General features: G+C 34.1%; 1 protein-coding gene across 2 annotated transcripts in view; it reads left to right on the top strand.

Moving 5' to 3' along the window:
• LOC148941958 (Na(+)/citrate cotransporter-like) overlaps nt 1-24,116 on the top strand; it is a 73,789-nt gene extending 49,673 nt beyond the window's left edge. For both annotated transcript variants that reach the window (XM_089103355.1, XM_089103356.1), the window contains exons 10-11: nt 17,669-17,806; nt 23,928-24,116. In XM_089103355.1, the coding sequence (XP_088959481.1) occupies nt 17,669-17,806; nt 23,928-24,062 (273 nt within the window). In that variant the 3' untranslated portion in view covers nt 24,063-24,116. The remainder of the gene's footprint in view (nt 1-17,668; nt 17,807-23,927) is intronic.
• The last annotated feature ends 675 nt before the right edge of the window (nt 24,117-24,791 follow it).

Below are 24,791 nucleotides of genomic sequence, written 5' to 3'. Positions count from 1 at the left end.
ACTACAATGATTCGTTTCATTCTAAAGCTCATAAATATGCAGTCTATCATTTAATAATAATTAAAAAATAAAATGCGGACCAAAAAAGTTTTAAAAAACTTTTCTAAACAACATTCTAAAGGTGAGGAGGGTTACCACCTCCCACTCGCTGCACTAAAGTTTAGCTTGCACTTTACTGAAAGCTTATTATAGTGTAACAAATATAGCCGGTTGGTAATTGCTATTGCTTTTTTGTTTTTGTTTTTTTGTCTATGCTCATAAATGAACTAATAACTCTTATGCTAGTCCATTGAAATTCTTCACGATGTTTCAATTTTAGTAAATTAAACATTTTATTGTTTTATAGCACTTTCGAATACACCACAGATTACTTTGAATCCCGGCAGATAAAAAATAAAAAAAAACAACAGAAATCAAAGCAATGTGAATAGAAGAAAAACCACAAGAAAACACAAAAATAGAGCCTGGTAGATGGTGTTGCATACTCGTAAACCACGCTTAAACAAATTAGCGCTTGTAATTGCCTTAGAAATTAATCCCCAGGAATTGTTTTCTGTATATATTATTATATTTTAAATAATTAATTTAGTATCGTAGTCTAGCATGCAATATATTCCCATCAAAAGTTTCTTCTTCTTGATTATATTCCTTCTAAATGATTAGGAAATCAACTGACCAATCAATTATTAAGTTACCAGTTCGAAATGCTACTTCGTCAAATTAAACAGATTGCTTCAAAATTACAAATTGACGTTCTAAAAGTTTTATTAGGCATCCATTTTCTAAACTTTAGAATGAAATTGAATAAAAAAGAGAAGTACTGACAGAAAAAATGTATCCTTTTGACAAAGTAATCCTAAATTAAAAAGCTAAAAATGTATTTAATCTAAGAGACGCAACAAATTTTTTCCACAATTAGGTATCGCTAATCAATAAACCCAAATTTTACTCCATGTTTGTTTTCGTACACCGGTGCCCTCTGAGCTCAGGGACTTATGAGGGTTGTTTTTAATCAAAATTGGAACACATAATATTTGGGCCCGTTTTCGGGCGTCACAAATCTTTTGATCTTGGCTGATCAAAAATGTAGGGAATCCTGTAACTCTTTTTGGTCTATGCTTATTAGAAGTTCTGTTTGGTCTGTACTTATCAGAAGCAGTTTGATTCCCCGCCGATCGGGAAAAAAAGGTTAAACAGTATTTTTACCCATTTCTGTTCGAATTAAATTTATTTTTTACTTTTTTGTGCGCATTAGAGTTTCCTCGAACCAGGGAATCACGGATATAGGTTTCCACCCTTTTTTGGGAAAAAATTGCCCAATTCTGAGTAAACTAGTGTTTTTTTTTTTTTTTTTTTTTTTTTTTTTTTTTTTTTTTTTTTTTTTTGTCATCTAGGTCCCCATGGCTCAAGGATTCACAAATATAAGCCGACTGGAAAACACCATTTTGTCCTTTTTTGGGGATCATACCTCCAAGTTAAAATGTGTTTTGTACTTAAAGGTCCTTTTGACCAGGGACTTACGGGGGTTAGTTTCATGCTATTCGGATACAAAAAGCTTTGTATAACATAAGACAAAACATTCCCCAACTGGTTATATATTTTGGTAAAAAAGAAATGTAACTTTTCACCAAAGTAGTGCTTTTTCTCGTCTTTTTTTCGAGCATCCAGGTTTTTCCAGGGATGTCATAAGCAAAGGGTTTTCTCCAAACTAGGGGATTTACATGTTTATATGCGTTTCGTTCTTCACACTAAGTAATTTTAAATGAATGTTTATATGATTTTTTTTTTTCGTTTTTCTTATCTTTGATGTTAATTGGCCGCTTTGAAAGAGGTTTACTAAGCGTCTTTTGGTCAATAATACAACTGGTAAAAAAATAAATAACCTCTAACTTTTGAGATTTCAGGATGGACACATCTTAGCTAAAAAGGACACATTTTTGGCTGCTCGGGAGACATATTCCTGGACCAAAAAGTTGGCAACCATGATGGGGTTGTTAACTTTTTGGTCCATGAATGTGAGAACCTGGGTATTCAAAAAGATTCTTTTTTAGCTAAAATGTGTCCATCTTAAAATCCCAAAAATTCCAGGGTATTTCGTTTTTATTTGTTGTAATATTGCCCAAAAAATGTTTTTTAAACAAATTTCAAAGCGGCCTGTAACATCAAATATAAGGGAAACCATATAAAATAGTCATACAAAATGACTTAGTGTGAAAGTATGAAACTTGTATAAACATAAAATCCCTTACTTTGGAGAAAATCCTTTACTTACGACATTTCATGCAAAAACCTGGATGCTAAAAAAACGAGAAAAAAAAATACTATGTTGGTGAAAAGTGACGTTTTTTTTTACCAAATTATATATCCAGTTGAAAAATGTTTTGTTTTATTTCATAATTTTACAAAGTGTGTGCCCCAAATTTCAAAAATGTGTCACTTATTTGCCCTTTTATGTCATTGTGTCCCGGCACATGGGAATGTGCTCTTTGACATAAAATGTGTCTATTTGGCAATTCTGTTTCCACATCATAAAACGCAAAATCCCTTGTAATTCTAAAAAGTCTTACATTTTTCCTGGCAAGCGTAGGTCGTTTAAATTTTGTTTTGTGGTAACATACAAGGTAGGGATGTTCAGGAAGGGATGGGGAGCTGGACCCTCCCCCCTTTAAATTTTTGTCCAATTCTTAAAGACATAACACAAATGCATATAACAAATTTTTTATGTTTTTTTTTTAGGTTTTTTTGTAAAGTTTATTGCCTTGAACAAATCATTTTATTTCAATCGGAAGATTTTATTTCACTGGAATTTTTTTTTAAATTTTGTAAATATAAAAGAAAATATTTGTAATATAGTTCGTTTTCAGTACAACGCGAATGACGTAATAGGGTTTTGAGGTCAGGGGAAGGGGGCAGCGGCCAAACATCTGTTTATAGTGATTTTTGTTCGTTTTAGGTCTGACTGGAATATTCAATTTAATTTTTACTCATTTTAAGAATTATTTATTTATTTATGTTAGCATCTGTTATCTCTATGTTTGCTATGATTGTTTATTTAATTTCTTTTCATATTGGGTTTCATTTATTCCTTGATAATAGTTTCTCATCGTCTTGAGCTAGAATTAATATGGGAATTTATTTCTACTGGTCTTAAGTTTAATATGGCTTTTTATATGTCTTTTAAAAAAGTCTTTTTCGAAAAATTTGAAAATTAATTTCTGTTCGTTTTTGATTGCCAAAGTTTTGTTATTGGTTAAAATAATGAATATTTTTCCGGTCTTTCACGTCTCCGGCGTAAAAATCGAAATATCTGATTCTAACTTATTAGTGCTAATTAGTGTCTTTTAGTTTATTTCAATATCTCCCTCAACATTCTCTAGAATTTTTGACAAGTGGCATTAACCGTTCCTGTGATATTGCAGATCTGACCTTCTTAAAACCAAGATACAAATAGTATCGTTTGATTGAGCTCCAACATTTTCTGAAAGTCTCAACCTAATATTCTTAACTGTCCCTGAGATATTGCGCATATCATTTTAACAAGCTGGGTGTACATAGTATCATTTGATTTAGTTCATTATCACCTGATAGTTTCAACTAAATACCATTAGCCAGTCAATCGTGTGATATTGGCCATACGCACTTTCCACAACCGGGATGCACATAGTTGTATTTTCTTTTTGTTCAGCACCCCCCTCAACTCTGGAACTTTCAACCTAATACCCTCACCTATACCGGGATGCACATAGTGGTATTTCGATTAAGTGCAACATCCCCCTCAATATTCTCTGAAAGTTCCAACTGAAAGTTCAAATTGCAGACATGCCATTTTGACAACCAATCCGCATATGGTGTCTTTTGATTTAGTTCAACATCCCATTTGACATTTCCTGACATTTCAACGTAATAATTTTAGCTTCGCCCAGTAACAACTGGGATAGACATAGTGTCCTTTCGTTCAACGTCTCCCTCAATAATCTCTGAATGTTCCAACTTGATACCCATTGAAACTGCACTAGAATTTAAGATATGCCGTTTTGACAACCTGGATACATTTACTGTCTTTTAATTGTTTGAAAATATCCCTTAAAATTCTATGAAAGTTTAAACTTAATACCCGTATCTGTTTCTGAGATCAATACAGAGACGTAGAGAGACGTCCTTGTTACAATTTGGATGTACCTGGAGTCTTTTGATTTAATGCAACATCCTCCTCAATATTCAATGAAATTTACAATTTAGTAACTTCACTCGTTCGTGAGATGTTACATATTAGACCTTTTGACAACCTGAATGCCCTACGCCATTTTGATAAGCAGGATGCCGTTAAACTCTTTTGATTTAGTTCAATAGATTTCGTTGTAATAATAAAAGTTGTGGTAGCATTTGCAAGCACAGACACAAGCAGCTGTAGAGAGATGTCAAACAAGTTCCATGTTGTCTAACTTGCAGTTGCAAGTAGTTACAGTTGCAAGCAGCCACAGTAGCAGTTGAGTTGCATTCGCAGTCGCAAGTAGCAGTAGTTGCAGTCGTAAGTTGTCGGGATCGCAAACATCCTCAGTCACAAGTATTCATGAGCTTAAGTGCTTACAGTCGCAAGTAGTAATAATTGGAAGTAACCAGTTGCTATGACAGTTGCAAAAATTCTCAGTCGTAGTAACAGTTGCAATTGAAAGTAGTCTTAGTCACAGTTGCAACTAATCGCATTCGCTAATATTCCCAATTACAAGTAGCTATAGTCACAAATACTGTAGCGATAAAAGAATTTGTTTTGTGGTAATGGAAAGATTCGCTACTGTGGTGATAGAAATTTCTACTATAGCGCCACTTATAGCGCTGGAGATTGTGTCAACTAGGCTGGCGCCGCTCTCAATTAATGAGAGAAAATTGAATATTTAGACATACAAATATGGCTTCTTCTTTCTTGAGCCATCTGGAGATCAGATTCCTTTGGGAGCGTTTACCTTGGAGACCTGCGAACTAATTACCCACTATCGGACTAGACGCAGACATACAAATGAAACGAACACATAAAAAGGGACAATAGATTTATTGAACTTACATACTTAGTTGTACAGCAACGGGTCACTTCTATGATAATAATGGTGGCCAAAATAATTTCGTACTAATCGTTTCAGAGCTGGATTAAGATTAAAATTAAAAAGGCACATTTACCCCACTCCCAAACGCAGTTCTTTCGTCCTGCGCCCTAGGGACTGCCTGCCATTGGCTCACGTGCCCCAAGGACGCGAATCCTCGTCCAATAATCTCTTAAAGATTTTTTAGATTATTCAGGAGTTCACACAGTTTTTCGTCTTTTAAACTTCCTTGGAAATTTTATGCATTGCATTTTTTTTTGCTACAATTATCTTAGCGAAATTCGAACGACTAGCGCCGTTGTCTGACTGAAGCTAGAAATGCAATTTCTCTTTTTGCTGATTAAGGACTTTTCATTTTTGCAACTAGATTTAGCTTAATTATAAGAAATCGGAATTATCTTTAGAAAGGAACTTTATTTTGGTATTTTAAATACATCGTGTTTTACTCCCGGTACATATCACCCTTCCCATCAATTAATGACGTCCCGTCATTAGTAACTGCTCGCCTTTGGGCTTTTTTTTACATGTTCGCCATTTATTAACTATTTTTTTTTTTATATAATTATTTTATATATATGTTATGACTTAATCAGGAGTGCTAAAAATTTTCTCTATTACTTTTCTTATTTTATTCTACATCCCTATCTAAAATTAATCTACTGGACTAAGATTATTCATGGTTCTAGGCTAGCTACTATACTAAAGATTTTTTTTTTTAATTCAATTTTTACAAGGCTTTTTTTTTTTGATTTTGCTGTATATATTGCATACTAAATTATATATACACTAAGTTAAATGAACGACATGATAATAATAAACAAAATTATACTTTTGGTAAATAAATTAATGATTTATAACATACAATATTTGGTTCATCATATTCACTGATGACATTAAAACACTTTCACTATTGAAATTTTTGCATTGTCAAAGATATTAGGAAGTAACACATTTAGCTTCACATCTATTCATCACCTTTCGGGTCCTTAGAGTACTACGCCCTTTTGTTGTAAATTTCTGTCCTTCACTCCTATTGTCCTGGCGAAAATTTCGAAGCACTTACGTTATGGTTTCTTCATGGAACAGTTCGAGTCTAGTTGTCTTTACACGGTAAGTTTTCCCTAATAGTCGAGTGGGAAATGACTGTTAAATATCGTTCTAATAGTCAACTGAGGAATGATTCTTCCCACTGCACGTGTTGGTGTTTTTCTTCTGAGCATATAATTTTTTAGGACTTTTGAGGCACGTAGAGAATATATTCTCGCATAAAATTGTTCATTTGTGCCTTTTGAAACGGGTTGTCGTCATACTATAGTTACTCTTTTAATATATTGTCTTTATATTCAACTTTGAACCTCTTCAACTATCATTTAACTTCAAATATCGTTAAATATCGTTTATCTTGTACTGCTCGATGGGGTTCTCAGAGTTAAACTTCAAATTGTCTTTAACTTCTGCTTCAAATATCTTCAAATGTCTTTAATTGTCATTTAACTTCAAACATCGTTTATCGTGTGCTGATCGATAGAGTTCTCAGAATTAAACTTCAAATTGTCTTTAATTTCGTCTTCAAATATCTTGAAATTTCTTTAAGTATTTTTAAACTTCAAGTATTGTTAAATAGCGTTTATCTTGTTCTGATAGATGGAGTTATAAGAATTAAATTTCAAATTGTCTCTAACTTCGGTTTCAAATATCTTCAAATGTCTTTAAGTATCTCTTAACTTCAAATATCGTTAAATAGCGTTTATCTTGTTCTGATCGATGTGGTTCTCAGCATTTATGTGATTATATAGTTCGTTAAAGCACTTTATACTGAGGTTCAAATATAGTGTTACCTGATACATATCATAGTCGAAGAAACGACGATCGAAGGCAACTGTTGTTTTCGTAGACGAAGCTGGGATGAAACTTGCCTGGAGTCATGGTGAGTACTCTTCGTTGGTTGAGATTTGATGAAAATAGATGTTACTAGGTCGTATCTGTACTGGGCAGCTTATTGTAATGCTCAATAACCAATTTGCCATTTACTTCCTGTAATAAAAACAACGCGGCAGAATCACATGTTCTTTGAAGTAAATACACATACAATAATTCACGCATTAATTGGGTTATAATTTCTTAGCTATGAGACAGAATTAAATAAATACACTAATATTAGTACTCACAATGAAAATTTTAAAATTTAAAACAGAGATGTTTTCAACTTTGTTTTGAGAACGGAAACATCGATAAAGGGCTTATATACTTCTCCAATACTTATTAAATAAACGTTATTTACCCTACATTATTAAGTTTGAGGTCTAATTTTACGACTTATTTCATGCCTTCATTGTTCGCGCAAGTCCGTGCTGTTTAAGAAACGCATGTGCAGCGTCATAACCACACGGTTTTACGCAAACGATACTACAATGAGGGAACAAGACATAACAAGGACTAGTGGAGACCTCTATACCCACTAGTTTTCTGATGTCTTCCCTATTTCTTGGCTTAGACGTTCTCATGGGGTTCCGGGTTTAACGGCTGAAATGCAGAGGTTTTTAGTCTCAGGATTTTTCAGTAATTGCAAGTCAACATTGGTGACTCGTATTCGTCTTTCGAATAAGGTAATTAGATGCAGGAGTTACAAGCTTACCCGCGTAGATTCCAGGTGATGCTCGGCAAAGAATATAAGCATAATGAAGAACTGACATCAATATCTTTTTAGAAGGCTATTGTTTAAGCAAATCCTTTAGCATTAAATAAATAAATATTATCTTAAAGTCTTATTAGAATCCGTTAAGCGAGAAACACCTTCACATTAATAGGGAATTCCTTGTGGGTTTTACTTAGTCACCATTGGACATACACAGGGTTTCAATCCATACATCGTAATTGATTAAATGGTTTTAAAATTTTCTATACTGTTTTTGAGGTATAATTTCACATCTGCCGTGAAATTCTACATATTAACGTACCATAGGCTGTTTGGTTATAGTTACCAATAGTTGGCTATTGGTACATATATTACTCGAGTAAGAAACATTGTATTTCTCGAGTAAGAAACACATGAATAAGCAAACTTGCGGCGCTTAATTACACTGGTAGGCGTAAAATAATTATAATCTGCACTAAGATAAAATATTTCATATAATTAGACGCTTCCGTACTGATAATTTCTTGTTTTTTTTTTTGATAATATCCATCTTGGTTAGGACATGGGTATATTTTTAATAGAAAATATGAGGGGACCTGAGTCAGTATAGGTAAGATATAACGTGACTGACTTGCGAAAATATTTCACAAAAATTAGATCACAATATATGTCATAGATAAACCAATGAAATTAAAGGACATTTTTGTCACAGAACTATAGAACAGTGATCTCTCTGTTATTGTATATGTCATAGATATAAACTAGTGAAATTAAATTTTTCGCCAAGGAGCTAAAGACATTAATGTCTCTGTTTCTCTTTGGATGTAATGTTTAACAAAGAGCTGTAGGACAGAATACTTAATTGATATAATATAATTAAATTAAAAAGCTTTTCTTTTTTTTCTTTTTTTTTTCGCCTCAGAGCTATCAGAAATTAAAATATCTGTTTCTCTTTCAAAGCATTAAGATTCAAAAACGAAGACTTATCTCACTGAAGTTTATATTAAACCTTTAAGTATTGCTTTGACTGGCCCTGATTGGCATAAAAATACTAATTTCTTACACTTGAAGGACTGAAAAATATCCCGTCCTACGATCGTTAAAAAAATTAAAAAAAAAAAAAGATTGGCCTTTAGGTCCTCCCCCGGCATCCCACAACAAGTGGTCCAAAGCGAGGTTTCGTTTTAAGTCGAACACTAGCTTCCTACCTTTGGTTATTTTCTGTGATCGTCAACGTTTTGACATTACTCGTATCATTTTATTTTATTTATTTATTTTTTTTTCCATTAATATTGACTTGGTTAACTTTACTTGCACACTTTTGAATTTATTATGGTGTTAAATTCATATCTTTGAAATTTGTCTTTACGTTAATCAGGGATATTTCCATCTGTCAGGTTTTTTAACCGTTCTACCTGACTGTGTCGTGACTTTATACTCTGCTTCTTGCGTTTTTTTCTGTTTAGGTTTGTCAAACGAAATAAGGTCAAACTTTTTGTTTTTTTTTTTCAAAAATTCGTGCCCTTTTAATATCGTTTGTTTCCCGTGTGTGGCTGCTGAGGTCAGCCTTGATTTCCCTATTTATTTAGCTACTATTTGACCTGATTCACCATCAGACTCTTCGGACCTATTTTCCGACGAATCCGGATTAGAACTTTTAGAGGTGGCACTTTTTGTGGTATCACCTGCCATTCCTTTGTATATTTCTACTCCCCTGGAAGTAGAAGATTTATTCTCTCAGCCCTCGCCTTGATTTCTCAACTCGGGGGATTTGAAAGATTCTAGAGAGTTTTGGGAGGACTCAATAGTTTTTGCGGGGTTCCTCCAGTGTTTGAAGGCCATGTCTTCAGGGGGATGGGGAATTCTTTGCAATAGGGATTCCCTCCGTGAAGTCCACGTCCAGTCGTGTTTAGGTTTGACCTTGGACACCGTTATATAATTATATTGACCTTGCTGGTCATCCGTTGGAGTTTTATTCCCGGGCAGTGTACTTTGACTCGATTTTATGGGAAAATTTATTAAATCCATAGCTTCTCTCAGGTTTGTTTTATTTAAGTCTTTGGGAGGAGTTTTCTTTACAGTAATACCGGGGGTTTCTACAGCTCTGTTTAATTCTTCTTTTAAAGATAGTGGCATTTTTATTGGTGTTGTAGGGGAAACCATATCGTCTGGAAATATTTTGGGGGGACATGGGGTCGAGATTCTATCGGGGACGAATTGGGTTTTCGGAGATATTGTATAATCTAAATCTCCTGCGCTCGCCGATGAATAACTTTTTGGGGTTTTTGGCGTTCTTTGTCTTCTTGGGGTGATGGGTTTTATCTCTAGAATTACTAGATTTTCAATTGCTAAAAAATCTTCGAAGTTTTGTTCATCACTTTCGTTTTCAATATAATCTTTTTTAAAATTGAAGGGTTTTATGTCTGCAAGTATTGACCTAGGGGACTCATTTTCCGAATCTGACGAATCAGCCGAGGAGGGCTGTGATACCCATCTCTCTGGAAATTTGGCTCTTTTTATTCGGCTAACATGGGCCTTGTAAGTTCTTCCACTATCGGGGTTTTTCCATTTTAAAGGTACATTCGTGATCATACTTTTTGACTATTCTGTACGGCCCAGAATATTTATTTGAAAGTTTTTTTCCTTCTGTTTTCGGCTCGTTCTTTAAGTAAACGAAGTCTTCTACTTTGAAATCTATATTCAACTTAACTGTGGGTTGGTATCTTAGCTCTTGGTTTATTTTGCATTTTTCCAGCTCTTGCCTAACTATTTTATAAGTTTTCCTCATCCTATTTATGAATTCTTGTTTATAATCTTCTGAGTCGTTATAATACTGCCGAGACTCAATAATCTCATTATATGGGACTCTAAAATCTCGACCAAAAAGTAAATCAAATGGATTGTCTTTGGTTGCTTCGGAATAAGCAGTGTTGATTACGTTAGTTAAGTAAGGTAAGAATTTATCCCAGTCGCTCCTATTTTCTTTAGTATAAATACTTAGAAAGTTCGAAAAAATTTTATGTATGTTTTATATTTTTCCATTATGTTGTGGATGGTACGGCGCTGTCACCATTTTATCTATATTAAGGAAACTCATTAAATCTTTTGTTACTTTTGCAACAAAATTGCTCCCGTTGTCGCTCAAAATTTTGTTAGGAACTCCAAATTGTAAAAATATTTTTGCTAATGCTTTACTTATGGCACAAGCACCTTGATTTTTTAATGCTTTTGCAAAAGTAAATCCTGAAAAATTATCCATACCCGAAAAAATAATTGTATTGCTTTTGTTAGAAACAGGTAAGTCTCCATTAGCACCGAATAGGTCAAATGAGACAACATCAAAGGAGTACTTTGCTAATGGAACCCTTCCAATTGGAGGATTTGGATAAGCTGGGGGGATTTTTCCCAAATTACATGCTTCGCATGTACTTACAAATTCTTTAAGTTTTGTCAGTGCCGATTGTACGTAAAAGTATTGTTTTAGCTTATGGAACGTTTTTATAACTCCTAGATGTCCGCCTGTATCCGAAGAAAACTATTCAAATGCAGTCCCTATTAAGTTTTTTGGCAACACCGGTATGATCGAGGTTTTGTTTTTATTTGTTTCAGCAGTCATAATCCTACACAGTATTTCTTCATCAAGGTCATAGTAAAAATTATCTGTCTCTTTTCCAAGAGTTTTGAATTTATCAGGTAACGCCTCATCATTCACAAAATAATCAATTAGTGCTACACACATTTCGTCCTTTTGTTGCTTTCTTTTTATATTTTCCAAAGACAAGGGACAATAGTTAGTCTTATTTTCCTTTACTGCGTCTTTGACTTTGTTTTTATTACATCAATGTTTTCTTTTAGCATTGATAGCATTAACTTCATTTTCTTCATCTTCCGACGTATCATTTTCTGGATATCTACTCAAAAAGTCGCAAGCTGCGTTTTGTTTTCCCTTTAAATTTTCAAATTCATAATCTAGGTCTTGGATTTTCATAATCCATCTAGCTAGAATGCCCGTGGGGTTTTTAAATGTGCGCAGGTACTGCAAGCTTTTATGGTCTGATCTTAATATAAATTTTCTACCAATTAAATAATGTCTAAATTTGTCCAGGTGGTAGATAATAGATAGCAATTCTAAGTTTGTGGCGGAATAACTACTTTCGCCTTTTGATAAAGTTTTGCTTGAATAGCATATAACTTGTTCTATTTGTTTAGGCGTTCCCTGTAGAGGGTTAGGGTTTTCTACTGGGATGGCTTGCGAAAGGATAGAGCCTATGCCCTTTGAGCTAGCATCAGTGGTAACGATGAATTTTCCGTTTTCGAAATCAGGGAGTGACAAAATTGGTTCAGAAGTGAGTGCCTTTTTGAGACGGTCTAAGGAAGCTTGAGGTTCCTTGGACCAGGTAACATTATGAGATATCCTTTCGTTAAGTCCATGAGGGGCTTCTCAAATGGGGAATTATTATTAATGAATTTTCTAAAGTGACCAGTAAGTCCTAAAATTTCTCTTAATTCTTTCATAGTTCTGGGGGGCTTGATGTTTTCAACACATCTTATTTTATCAGGGTCTGGGGATATCTCTCCCTGGGTCACTACTAGTCCTAAAAATTTAATTTTGGATTGAAATAAATTTACTGTCTCAGGCCGGCATTTTAAATTGCCTTGCCTGAACTTCTCGAATACCTTAGCTAAAGTTGCTAAGTGCTGCTCAGTGTTTTCCCCCACGCATATAATATCATCAACAAAATGAATTATATTCTTTAATCCTCTTAACAGGTGCAATAGGGGTCTGCATAACGCGCTTGAACTTGTTTTAAGCCCAAATGGTGCCCTCAAGTATTCATAAGATCCATATTCGGATGCTGAAAATGCAGTTTTATGGACATCCTTTTCGGCTATTTTCACTTGGTGGTAGCCTTGGGTAAGATCCAAAGAAGTAAAAATTTTGTTTTTGCTTGAAATTGAGTCAAGAATTTCGTCTATTCTTGGTAGAGGAAATTTATCGCTAACTACTTGTTTGTTGAGAGCCCTATAATCCACCACGAGTCTAAGATCTCCATTCTTTTTTGGTACCAAGATCACTGGTGCACTATACGGACTTATACTTGGGCGTATGATTTCGTTTCTTTCTAATTCATGGATTTTATTTTTTAACCACTCTTTGTGATTATATGGCACACGATATGGCTGTTTTGCTACGGGATTACCAGTCGTTAAAATTGAATTCTGATAAAATTGAATCAGCCCGATGTAAATTTAAGATTCATAAAATAAATCCATAAATTTACATAATTAATAGCAAAATTTTTTCTTCATTTCCTTATCCGTAATATGATACATTTTAAATTTTTTTACAAACTGCGACTTAGTTAAGGGATATTCGTTATTTGAAGTTTTGATACCGTTAACTAGGTTTATTTTAGATTTTTCCCATTTATTTAAATCATTTTCCGTTAAAACATGGATTTGGACTAAGAACGTCCCCCTTTTAATCGTAATTTTATCGTTTTCATTGTTATTGACTACCCAAATAAAACCTTCCCCTTTGTCATAGGATATAATCTGTTCCTCACATAACAGATTTTCAGGTATTTCAGACGGTGTCGCAAACAATATTTCTGATTTCCTAGTTATTGTTTCGATCAGTTGTGATATTGGGACTTTTTGCATTGTTTTGGGAGGTACTTTTGTTTCCTTTATCGCAAATCAGTAATATTTTTCTTTATTTTCCTTGTTTATTAAATTCATAGTGGCGTTATGCTTCGCCATTGTGGTATCTTCCGGTGTCACGTTGGATTTTACTTTGTTTTTCCACAATTCCAGTATTTTCTTTATTTCGTTTGATCTGTACTGTTGCATATTTCCTATTTTTATTTTCGCGTATTCAATACTGTTATTATTTAAATTTACTTTATTTCTGCTATATCTCTCAGGATAATTGAACAAATTCTCCATTAAGCTCTGTCTTTGCGAGACATGGGGCTCAAAATTCTTCGACATTATACCACTAAACATTTTGTTGACAGGTATACTGTATTCGTAACCTCTAATACGATTTCTTAAGGTGGAAATTTCTTCCTCCACCTTAGCTGGGTATACCAGCTTCTCGTTGGCCACGTCTAATAGTGTTTTATCAGACCTTAGGAAATTTTCCCCTATGATAGCTCCATATGGGATATTATCACATACAATAAAATTTGTCATGAAGATTCTGTTGTCTCTTTTTACGTTTAGGCAAATTGACCCTTTGGCATTTAATTTATGACATGTAACGCTTGTTAAATTGGGATTCTTAGGGTTCTTTGGTCGCCTAATGTGCAGAGGCAACATATTAAATACGCAAGAGTTTATGATATTTATAGTAGCTCCACTGTCAATTAAGGCCGTAAAGTAAACGTTTTCTACAAAGAAATCATTAAAAATAGGTAATTTGTTAATTATATCACTACAAGAAGTCACTAGTATTGTTTTGGACCTATTAAATATTCTTGGCACCCTCGGGGTCCAACTTATGTTTCTGAGGGGCCTGAAGCGTTTCCCTGAGAATTTATTTCATTTGTCGGTGCCTGTAATAGATATTCAGACGTATTAGGTTCCGTAGGCATATTTAAATGATTTACGTCTGCCTGTCTTTGCCATGTATTATTATGGTAGCGTGGATGTCTCGTGTCAGTGCCATTTGCTGGCGTTGACTGCCAGTGCCGTTGGCTTGTAAAATTTTCATTTCTCATCGGCAAATTTTCATGATTTCTATATTGCATTCTCGCATTATATTGACCTTGGCGAGTATTTGGGTTTTCAAACCGGTCATTAATTTGCCTGTTAGGGAAAGGGTTATATAGCTTTAGTTGGTATGCATTATAAGGTATTGATTGGCGGAATCCCCCCTTGCTATAGTCTATTGCACGGCCGGTACTAATATTTGTTCTTCTGAACAAATGGTTGACGTAATTTTGCGTATTACTGACAGCATTTCTTGGTATGGGAGTGGTGACGTAGTGGCACTCTCTTGCTATGTGGCCAACACTATTGCAGTTATAGCACCTTAGTATTGTAGGGTTAAAGGGCTGAGAACGTACTGTTTTCTGCCTAGCGGGTTCTGGTGTTTTTTTTCTTTTTGTTACTGGGGGGTTATACCTTGGAAAGAAATTGGGGGATGATTGATCGCCCTTGAAGATTATGTTCGTAGTTCAGTTGCCTAAGCTATTTATTTTTTCATTACTATGATTAGCAACCATTTTATCAACTTCGATTAATCGTTCTACCTCTTGGACTGCAAGATCCAACGTCTGAATATTCTTGGATATTACTACTCTATATAGTTTCGGGGGTAGCCCTTGCAAAAAGGTATTTAGTATGACTTTTTCATACAGTTGCCCAGAACCACTTCCGTATTTTGCTTCTACAGAAATGCGTATATAATCCAGATATTCCCTTATATTTTGTGAAAAATCAAAGTTCACTACTCCATGTTTTAATTTATTTATTGAACTGGTTTCTATAAATATCTCTTTAAATGCTTTTAACAAGTCATCCACCGTATTTATTGGCAAGTTGGCGATATTTCCTATGGTATTCTCAACCTGGTTTAGAAATGTTAAGGCCTGGCCTCTTAATCGTAGAAGCAGCAGGTCTTTTAATGCTTCAACGTCTGTTTTTTGTTAATAGTACAAAATGTGTCAATTGGATATTAAATTCGTCAATATCTGATTGACCATTGTACTCCGGGATAGATTTTGCAATATCTATATTTTTTGTGACTAACTTTTACACTATTAATAACTCACTGATTTCGTCCATCTTTTTTTTTTGCGTTTATATCAACTTAAAATTTTACTTAACATATTTTTGGGGACTCTATTATCTCCTATTAGATATTCTAAAGGGTTTCCCTGTAGTAGCTTAGAGGCACTAGTCCTAATCACTTCATTTATATGTCTGTATCTCTCCGACAATTAAATTTAAGTTACAAAGTTTCTATAGCCCAACCAGTTCGCAGTTTTCTTCCAATTTCCGACACGCGCCATTTGTACCATAAAAGAATTTGTTTTGGGGTAATGGGAGATTCGCTACTGTGGTGATAGAAATTTCTCCTATAGCGCCACTTATAGCGCTGGAGATTGTGTCAACTAGGCTAACGCCGCTCTCAATTAATGAGAGAAAATTGAATATGTAGACATACAAATGTGGCTTCTTCTTTCTTGAGCTATCTGGAGATCAGATTCCTTTGGGAGCGTTTACCTTGGAGACCTGCGAACTAATTACCCACTATCGGACTAGACGCAGACATACAAATGAAACAAACACACATAAAAACGGACAATAGATTTATTGAACTTACATACTTAGTTGTACAGCAACGGGTCACTTCTATGATAAATAATGGTGACCAAAATAATTTCGTACTAATCGTTTCAGAGCTGGATTAAGATTAAAATTAAAAAGGCACATTTACCCCACTCCCAAACGCAGTTCTTTCGTCCTGCGCCCTAGGGACTGCCTGCCATTGGATTACGTGGACCAAGGACGTGAACCCTCGTCCAATAATCTCTTAAAGATTTTTTAGATGATTCAGGAGTTCACACAGTTTTTTGTCTTTTACACTTCCTTGGAAATTTTATGCATTGCATTTTTTTTTGCTACAATAATTTTAGCGAAATTCGAACGACTAGCGCCGTTGTCTGACTGAAGCTAGAAATGCAATTTCTCTTTTTTCTGATTAAGGACTTTTCATTTTTGCGACTAGATTTAGCTTAATTATAAGAAATCGGAATTATCTTTAGAAAGGAACTTTATTTTGGTATTTCAAATACGTCGTGTTTTACTCCCGGTACAATACTCGAAGTTACAAGCAGTCTCATTAGCAGATACAAATAGTCTTTACTGCATTCATAAGTATTCATATAGCATTATGCATATACGCATTCATAAGTATTCATATAGCAGTTGAGTTGCATTCGCAGTCGCAAGTAGCAGTAGTCGCAGTCGTAAGTTGTCGGGATCGCAAACATCCTCAGTCACAAGTATTCATGAGCTTAAGTGCTTACAGTCGCAAGTAGTAATAATTGGAAGTAACCAGTTGCTATGACAGTTGCAAATTGTCTCAGTCGTAGTAACAGTTGCAATTGAAAGTAGTCTTAGTCACAGTTGCAACTAATCGCATTCGATAATATTCTCAGTTACAAGTAGTTATAGTCACAAATACTCGAAGTTACACGCAGTCTCATTAGCAGAAATAGTCTTAACCGCATTCAAAAGTATTCGCACTTGGAAGTAGTCCATCAAAATGATTCGTATAAATGGGGATAGAAAGCAGCCCTGCTTAACTCCTGATTTAATGTGAAACCAGTTACTAACCTCCTTTTCCACCTCAACCTCAACCACAGCAATGTTATTCTGGAACATAGCACTAATCACTTTGATGTATTTATCTGGTATAACATACAAGGATTGGACCTTCACTAAAGCTCTTCTATCAGCTGAATCAAACTCATCCTTATAATTCATAAAACTGAGGCCTATAGGGTTTTGATGACTCAGGAACTTCTCAATTATTAATCTAAGAGTGAAAAACTGGTTGACACATTTTCTACTCTTCCTAAAACCACACTGTTCTTCTCTTAAAACTTTATCTACAGCCTCACTAAGTTTAAAAAGTATCATCAAGCTGAATAATTTCTTCCTACAGAAACCAGGCCAATGCCGCTATAATTACAACACTTATTCTTATCACTTTTCTTAAGGGATTTAATTAATTTTGATAAAATCGCTATATACTTTCTATATTTGGTTTCTTTCTTATCGCTATCTTTGATTTCTTTCTTATAGAAAAATATAGGTTGTTTATTGGTTGTATTAATGGGTCGTACAGAAATGACTATGTATATACATAAAACTACATACTCCTATATTTTATATTTTTTTTTTTTTTTTTTTTTTTTAGAGTGAAGCCATTTCGCTGAACCCATTATACTTGATGTTACCTGCGTCGCTTGCCTGCTCCTATGCTTTCATGCTACCCGTTGCAACTCCATCAAATGCCATTGTTTATTCTTCGGGAGATATACGGGTTTTACATATGGTAAGCCATACGTTTTTCCCGATATGATTTTGTTTGATAAAGAAAACACGAACTTCATAGAATACTAGCTATTTTTTTTTTGTTTTATTTATTCATTTATTTTTTTTTTTTTAAATCATATGTAGAACAGATGGAAATGGTGCCGATTTTAATTGTTTTTAAGAAGAGAAAAAATTACTTGAACATAATAGAATATTCCACCACTACCGACAAATTGCCCCTGAATGGGACTTTTTCTACTTTTGGTCGTATTCGTTTTTTTTAGAAATAAAGGGGTTTATTCATAAACAATAAATATAACAAAACCCTAAGCAAGGTTTGTTTAGGTAAATAATCACCCCACTAGGCCTAAATACAAATCAACTTAGAAAAGGTGACGACAATCAACCAAAAAAAAGGAAAAAAAGAGAATCAATCCAATCCATCAAACTAAAAATCCAACAATTTAATTGATTTAACCAACAAAGAAACCAGAAAACTCATCACCCACTCTTTTCGTAAACCCTAAAACAACGGCTTTCAGAAACCTTCGGGACTCGCTCAGGTTCGATTCCTGCACAATATTGTTGCAGAATCATGCGCAAACGTCTCTCCTGGTACCCTGAAGGCTTTGTATGATTAGCTCCCATTTGTTGCAATCTTTTGCCAAATTTTCAGCAAACTACAGCAGAAGCTATTCTATTTTCTGCTTAATTTTCAAAATCTGACAAGGGGCTGTCGCTTCTGACAATTGCCCACTATTTTTTTTTAAATGCCCCGCTGGTCGCCTGGGCCAAACTGGCAAAGGATCATTTTGAAGCACTTGCTTCATAATATTGTCATTGAGTCTTTTCAGGATATGGCCGAGCCAACGCAGTCTTCTCTGTCTGACAATCGAGACGCTGGACTCAATGTCACAATGCTACATCTGAGATTCTGTTGGAGTATCAGTATTTTTTACAGACAGTCGTGGCCAAGAAATTCCTGTAAATAAAACCACGTAAATGAGTTCACTCAAGAAACTACGTAAATGAGACGCCTTTAAAAGCCAAGTATCGAGAGCACTCAAGAGAATGGACATAATAGTCGAATGGTACACCAATTCTAGTATTCATGTTGATCTCCCGCCAATATCACAAATGCTGGCGGAACTGAGAGAGATGGCTTGGAATATGATTTTATTCTGTATGACAGCGTAACAACGAGAGCCTATCATTGACCCAAGGTAGTTGAAGCTATCAACTTTTTCTAATTCTTCTCTGTAAAGTACAAGTTGGCAATTTGACTGTATATTTATATTCATGACTTTAGTTTTGGCCTTGTTGATCTTCATACCAAGAAGCTGAGAGAAATGAGCTTGTTCAGCGCTACTTGGGCAGTTGCTGGATCAGCAGTAAGGGTGACATAATCTGCTTAGTCCAGGTCAGACACGTTGATGCCCAGACCAATAACGGCACCTTCAAAACTCAAGAGTCCTTTTTTTCTTTTTTCTTTTTTACAATAATGTCCATTGAGTAGTTGAAGAAAATAGGGGACGACAAGCATCCAGGCTTTTAACTCTATTCACGTCGAAGAGTTTAGTTTCTTCACCAGCATCCTTATGGGGCGTCCAGACGCTGGATTCTGTCTCAGACTCTGTTCAAGTTTTCCGCTCAGAATGGTTGAAAGCCGAAAATAGGAATTATTGAGCAATATTTTCAGAACTGTAAACACCTATTTAGGTGACAATTATGATTGTGAATTTCCTGTTTCTGAAAACACCTTGGATTTCAACCATTCTGAGTGGGAAACTTGGACAGGGTCTGAGACAGAATCCAGTGTCTGAACGCCCACTTACAGTAGATTTGTAATGATCATTGTAGGTCTTCAGCACTCAATGAATCCAACAGGCATACCATCTTTTACTATGAATAAACTTGTACCAATAAGTTTAGTGAAAATAACAGATACCATTCGTGAATCTGCTTTAAGTATCCATTCTTCTTCGTTCGACAGTTTTTTTTTTCAAAATGCATTTTAAATCTTTGTTACTATAGGCTAGAGTTAGTTCTTTACTACGTTGCGTCTGGCACAGCAACCATGATTTGCCAAAGGTCTTTGTGTGATAAAGCTGAAAGTAACAACAAAATCCAAAAAACAGTATAGTTATGGGGACTATAGTTGAGTTATATTCAATTTAAACTTTTTAAAGTAATGAAACATTTTTTACTTTTCTGGACTCCGCAAATCTTATATTCTGTTTGGAAGTTGCCGACCTCTTTGAAATATTAATGACAGAATTAAAACTAAACAATGTTGAAAATTCCCAAGTTCTATCATAGCATAGCTTTGTTTATATTTTGATCTGACTCTATTTTTAGGAGTTATTGGCTCTTATATTTCTTAGGATTGGACTTGATCGTCACTTCCTAGGTTGCTAGCTACCGCTGTAACCCGGATGCAAAGGGCAAAATTTCCTGAATAATTGTGTACTCCCTTTTTTAACTGGTGTACCAATATAATAAAATTTACATTTGGCTGAGTAATATTAATAAATATTATTTCATTAATATTTAATCAGGGACCGTAGGACATTGGGTTTTGTTCATTTTTTTCCTTCAATACAGTTTTTTCCAAAAATAAAATACAAACCAAATTCATAATCATTTTTAGACTTTTATATATTACTCAGATAATTTCGAACTCCACACTGCCTTTCCATGACGATAAATAAAAGTTCAAATAGGGATAAAATCCTTTTAATCGACAGTGATAAATTTGACGCAAATACAATACTTCGAAAGGTTAGATTTTCGTTTTTGTTTGTTTGTTTTTTTTTTTATTTTTTGTTTAGCACTGAGGACGACTTGGCGGAGGTCCTTGTCGAAATATTTGCTTATATTATCATCTTCATGGTTTCGCCACTGGCTGACAAAATCCTCGTTTTTTCACCCTTTTTGATTTTATTTTTTATTTTGTTACTTTCTCCTCTCTGAGTTTCATTTGTCATGTATAGCCAGTGTGGTCTAAGAATGTTCGATATCTACATTTCTCTTCCCATCACCCTTCTTCTGTGAAAAGAGAGGTAATAATTTCTTTAGTCGACAGAGTTATAAAAATTTGTTCCCGTAATCATATAAATTCTGAATTAAATTATGTCAAGGATATACTTTTCTGCAATGGTTACCCAATCAAACTCATTGAAAATATAATAGATAGACGATTAAAAAAGATAAAAGAACAGAATACGGAGTTTGTACCCCTTGATTCAGTTACCTTAGCATTTGAGAAAAAAATACTGATCGTTTTACCATACGTCCCGAAACTTGGCGATAAATTTAGAAAAATTTTAAAAAAACATAATCTATCTGTTTCTTTCAAAACCAATCAAAAATTTGAACATTTTTCAACTCATTTAAGCATAAAACTGACCCTGTACTGGGTAGCTTTGTATACAGAATACCCTGTTCTCGTGGAAAATTTTAAATTGGTAGGACCCATCAACAACTAGGTGAACGTTTGCATGAGTACAAAATTTCAATAGATAAGTCCCTGAGATTATAAATAACAATGACAACTTTGATTCGGCTTTGGCTTCGCATATTTTCGTAAATCCGACCCATCTAGTTCTGTTTGACGAGGCAACCTTAATATCAACTGTAAATGGCGTACCACAAACTTTTAGAGGTAATTGAGATAAAAAAAATATATGAACCAAAATTTAGCAATAAATTGAGATACTGGAGATATTTCATTAAGCCCAATTTACGACAGTTTAATATTGAAGGACTCGATATTTTCACCCGAAATAACTTAAAAGAACCTATTTGCATATCTAATGAAAACCGAAATTGTAGACCAGATAAAACTATTGCAAGGCGAAAGATCCTTGCCCAATCATCTTGGTAAATTCATTTTCATTGATTCATGCCTGGTTTTTATTCAGTGTCTGTTCTGTCTTTGTAAGGTAAACTTCGAAAGGTTAGATTTTTTTTTTTTTTTTTTTTTTTTTTAGCACTGAGGACGACTTGGCGGAGGTCCGTGTCGAAATATTTGCTTATATTTTCATCTTCATGGTTTCGCCACTGGCTGACAAAATCCTCGTTTTTTCACCCTTTTTGATTTTATTTTTTATTTTGTTACTTTCTCTCCTCTCTGAGTTTCATTTGTAGTGATAAATTTCAAAAAAATACTAGATATTTCGGTCACATATGCAGTGACCGTCATCAGTAGTTAAACTATTGACGACGGTTACTGCATATGTGACCGAAATATCTAGATTTTTGTGAAATTTATCACTGTCGATTAAAAGGATTTTTATCCCCATTTGAACTTTTATTTATCGTTTATATTACTTTTTAATAATTAACTGCTTTGAGTATATTTATAAATATAATTTTTTTCGAATAATTCATTATTTTTATTTGTCCTCAACGCTACTAGTCTTATATTCCATTTGGAAATGGTTAACTGTCTTGAAATTTTATGTACATCTGAAGAAAGATCAGCGAATTCAGATTTAATACAGATCGAAAAATTTATATCATATCCAGTTCTACGAGGGCGTTCTACACATGTGTATGCTTTATTATTTCGGTAGCCTCTTTAAAAACTACAACAAGGCTTTAGCGAGATGAATTAAAATAGTATAATGAAGTATTGTCAAATCTCCGAGCTGCATCTTGAACCTAATTCGCAACCTTATAGCTGTATTAAGAGCAGATTCACAATCCGTGCAACCTTCCTCCCAACTGCTGTTGTGTTCTATCAATATTTATACTTATTCACGGACAAGAAACTCTATGAATAATCCTTCCAAGAAAGCTGTCTGTTCTATAATTACGATTATTGAAAAATGTCAATAATTGTTGTTTTTTTTAAGGTTGTTTGTTTAATAAAATTTTTCGTCACCTAATTTTGGGTCTGTAACGGTGGAATTTAGTGTGGAAGTTTTTTGCTTGGACACACTAACAGGTAAGGGAAAGGTTGCAGAAACGTAAATCATATCATAATGTAGCTATGAATACGCGTCTTAGACTGAAAATTTGATTGTGCTTTAGGGTGCGTTTTCTTGAAGAATCGCATTCAACTGAACGAGTTTCTCTGTTGGAGCATTAGGAAAACTGATCTGTGGCTAAAATAGATGGAAAAGAAATTCATAGATTTTTCACGTTGAAACTTCATTGTCTCAAAATTAAATTTTGAGATACCAAGGACAGTGAAACTGAATTCGGATTGTTTAAAGTGGAGACTTTTACCACCACATACATCTTGACAAATTAGCTAAAATTAAGAACCCAATTATCGATTAAAAAGACCTTTTACCACCACATACATCTTGAAAAATTAGCTAAAATTAGGAATTCAATTATCGATTAAAAAGACCTTCATTTGCAGTTATGCAGTTTTTTTGGTAGTAACGACTGCCAAATAAGAAAAAGAAGAAAAGAAACATGTTTGAAAAATCAACCGAAAATGAGCTAAAAACCAATGACACTAAACAGCTTAAGGTGTTGCTTTCCTCTGAAGTTGTAGCTGTCTTTGGGAATCAACGGATTATTAATGTTTGATTTTTATAGACGAATAGTGTTGCCAAATTTAACAAATTAATTCAGTGTTTTTATTTTTATGTCCTTGGTACTTCAGTTGGTGCACTGAAACAGAGAATAACTGCTATCTTACTTGTTATTCTAAAGCTACAGAAAACTTATATGTTTATTGTGTAGTCTTTTGCTAAACATTTCACTCAGAGAAGAACAATTCAGAAAGAACTTGAAAATTTGAAAGTCATTTATCTATATCTTATTTCTAATACTTCAAGACTGAAAAGATTAAACGTTAAGCGAAATTTTTTATCCATAGAGCAGACCTTTCAACTTTTGGCAAAATCCTTTAAAATCGCTCAAAGTCTTGAAATGAAGAAATAGAAAAGATTCTTTGGTAATATAAAGTTAATTGGGAAATAGGTATATAGCACAAAACGATGGTACAATATGCTATCAAATTTACATCCACAGATATTGTCAGAGAAAAAGATTTTCGCCTAATTTGGTTTAAAGGTTCATATATAACTTCCTATAGAAGGTTATGTGGATTGTAGAGTTTGTTGCACGCAGTGCCTATCTAGTACGTATCTGACGTATTTAATCGAAATTTATTTTAGGTCAAAACTGGCCTGGTTCTGAACATAATCACAATTCTAGCTCTCTCAGCAGCCACAGAAACACTTGGAGTTTTGATTTTTGACTTGCATACGTTCCCTTCATGGGCCAATACAACCTCTTTGCTGGCAAGCTAATGGTTAATGCAGTGCAGTTGTTAATTACTTTAATAGTACTCAAATATAGGGTTATATTTTATGATTTTGCTTATATTTTTCAGGCAGGTAAATTCATTCAAAATGGGTTATTTCACTTTGGGTTACAATAATAGTTCGCGTTTTTAATTAAATAAAATTTTGCCGTTAAAAAGGTGACGTGCAAGAATAGACAATTCCAACAAGTGAGGACTATGCTATAGAATTTAGTAAGTGAAGACTAATGAAGGGCACTTGTTTATTATACAGAACTTACCCAAGAAGTGAAGTTAGGTTAATATTAATGAAATATGTTAAAATATGATGAAAATATGATACTTTATTAACAAAATTATGGAAACTACGATAAACAATTATAGAAAGCAGGCTGCCCAGAACGCATTATATTAAATAACTGACGTAACCTAACCAAAATACCAACTCTATATATTAAATATTTAATTAAAACATACCTACAACGTAGTTTTTCCACTGAGCCTAAGCTTATTGTCTCCAAATACAGACAGCTAAACCGGTTTTTCTCAGACCTTACATATCATAATTTTTGATTGTGCTATGGATAATTACCAAGTACTTAATGAAGACTATCTTATAATTATCTTTCGGCAATTCGACCTAAGTCCTTGTCATTTCAATTTCCGCTTCTGTGGTACAAGCTTGATCTTAAATTCAGCGAAGAACACGGACCATTCACAGATATCGGCCTCTTTA

The sequence above is a fragment of the Artemia sp. Qi Xiang Cuo genome, chromosome 17 (genome assembly GCF_049724085.1).
Source record: "Artemia sp. Qi Xiang Cuo chromosome 17, ASM4972408v1, whole genome shotgun sequence".
NCBI classification, from domain to species: Eukaryota; Metazoa; Arthropoda; class Branchiopoda; order Anostraca; family Artemiidae; genus Artemia; species Artemia sp. Qi Xiang Cuo.
Note: the sequence above shows the minus strand (reverse complement) of the source record. Positions and strands in the feature narration are given on the sequence as shown.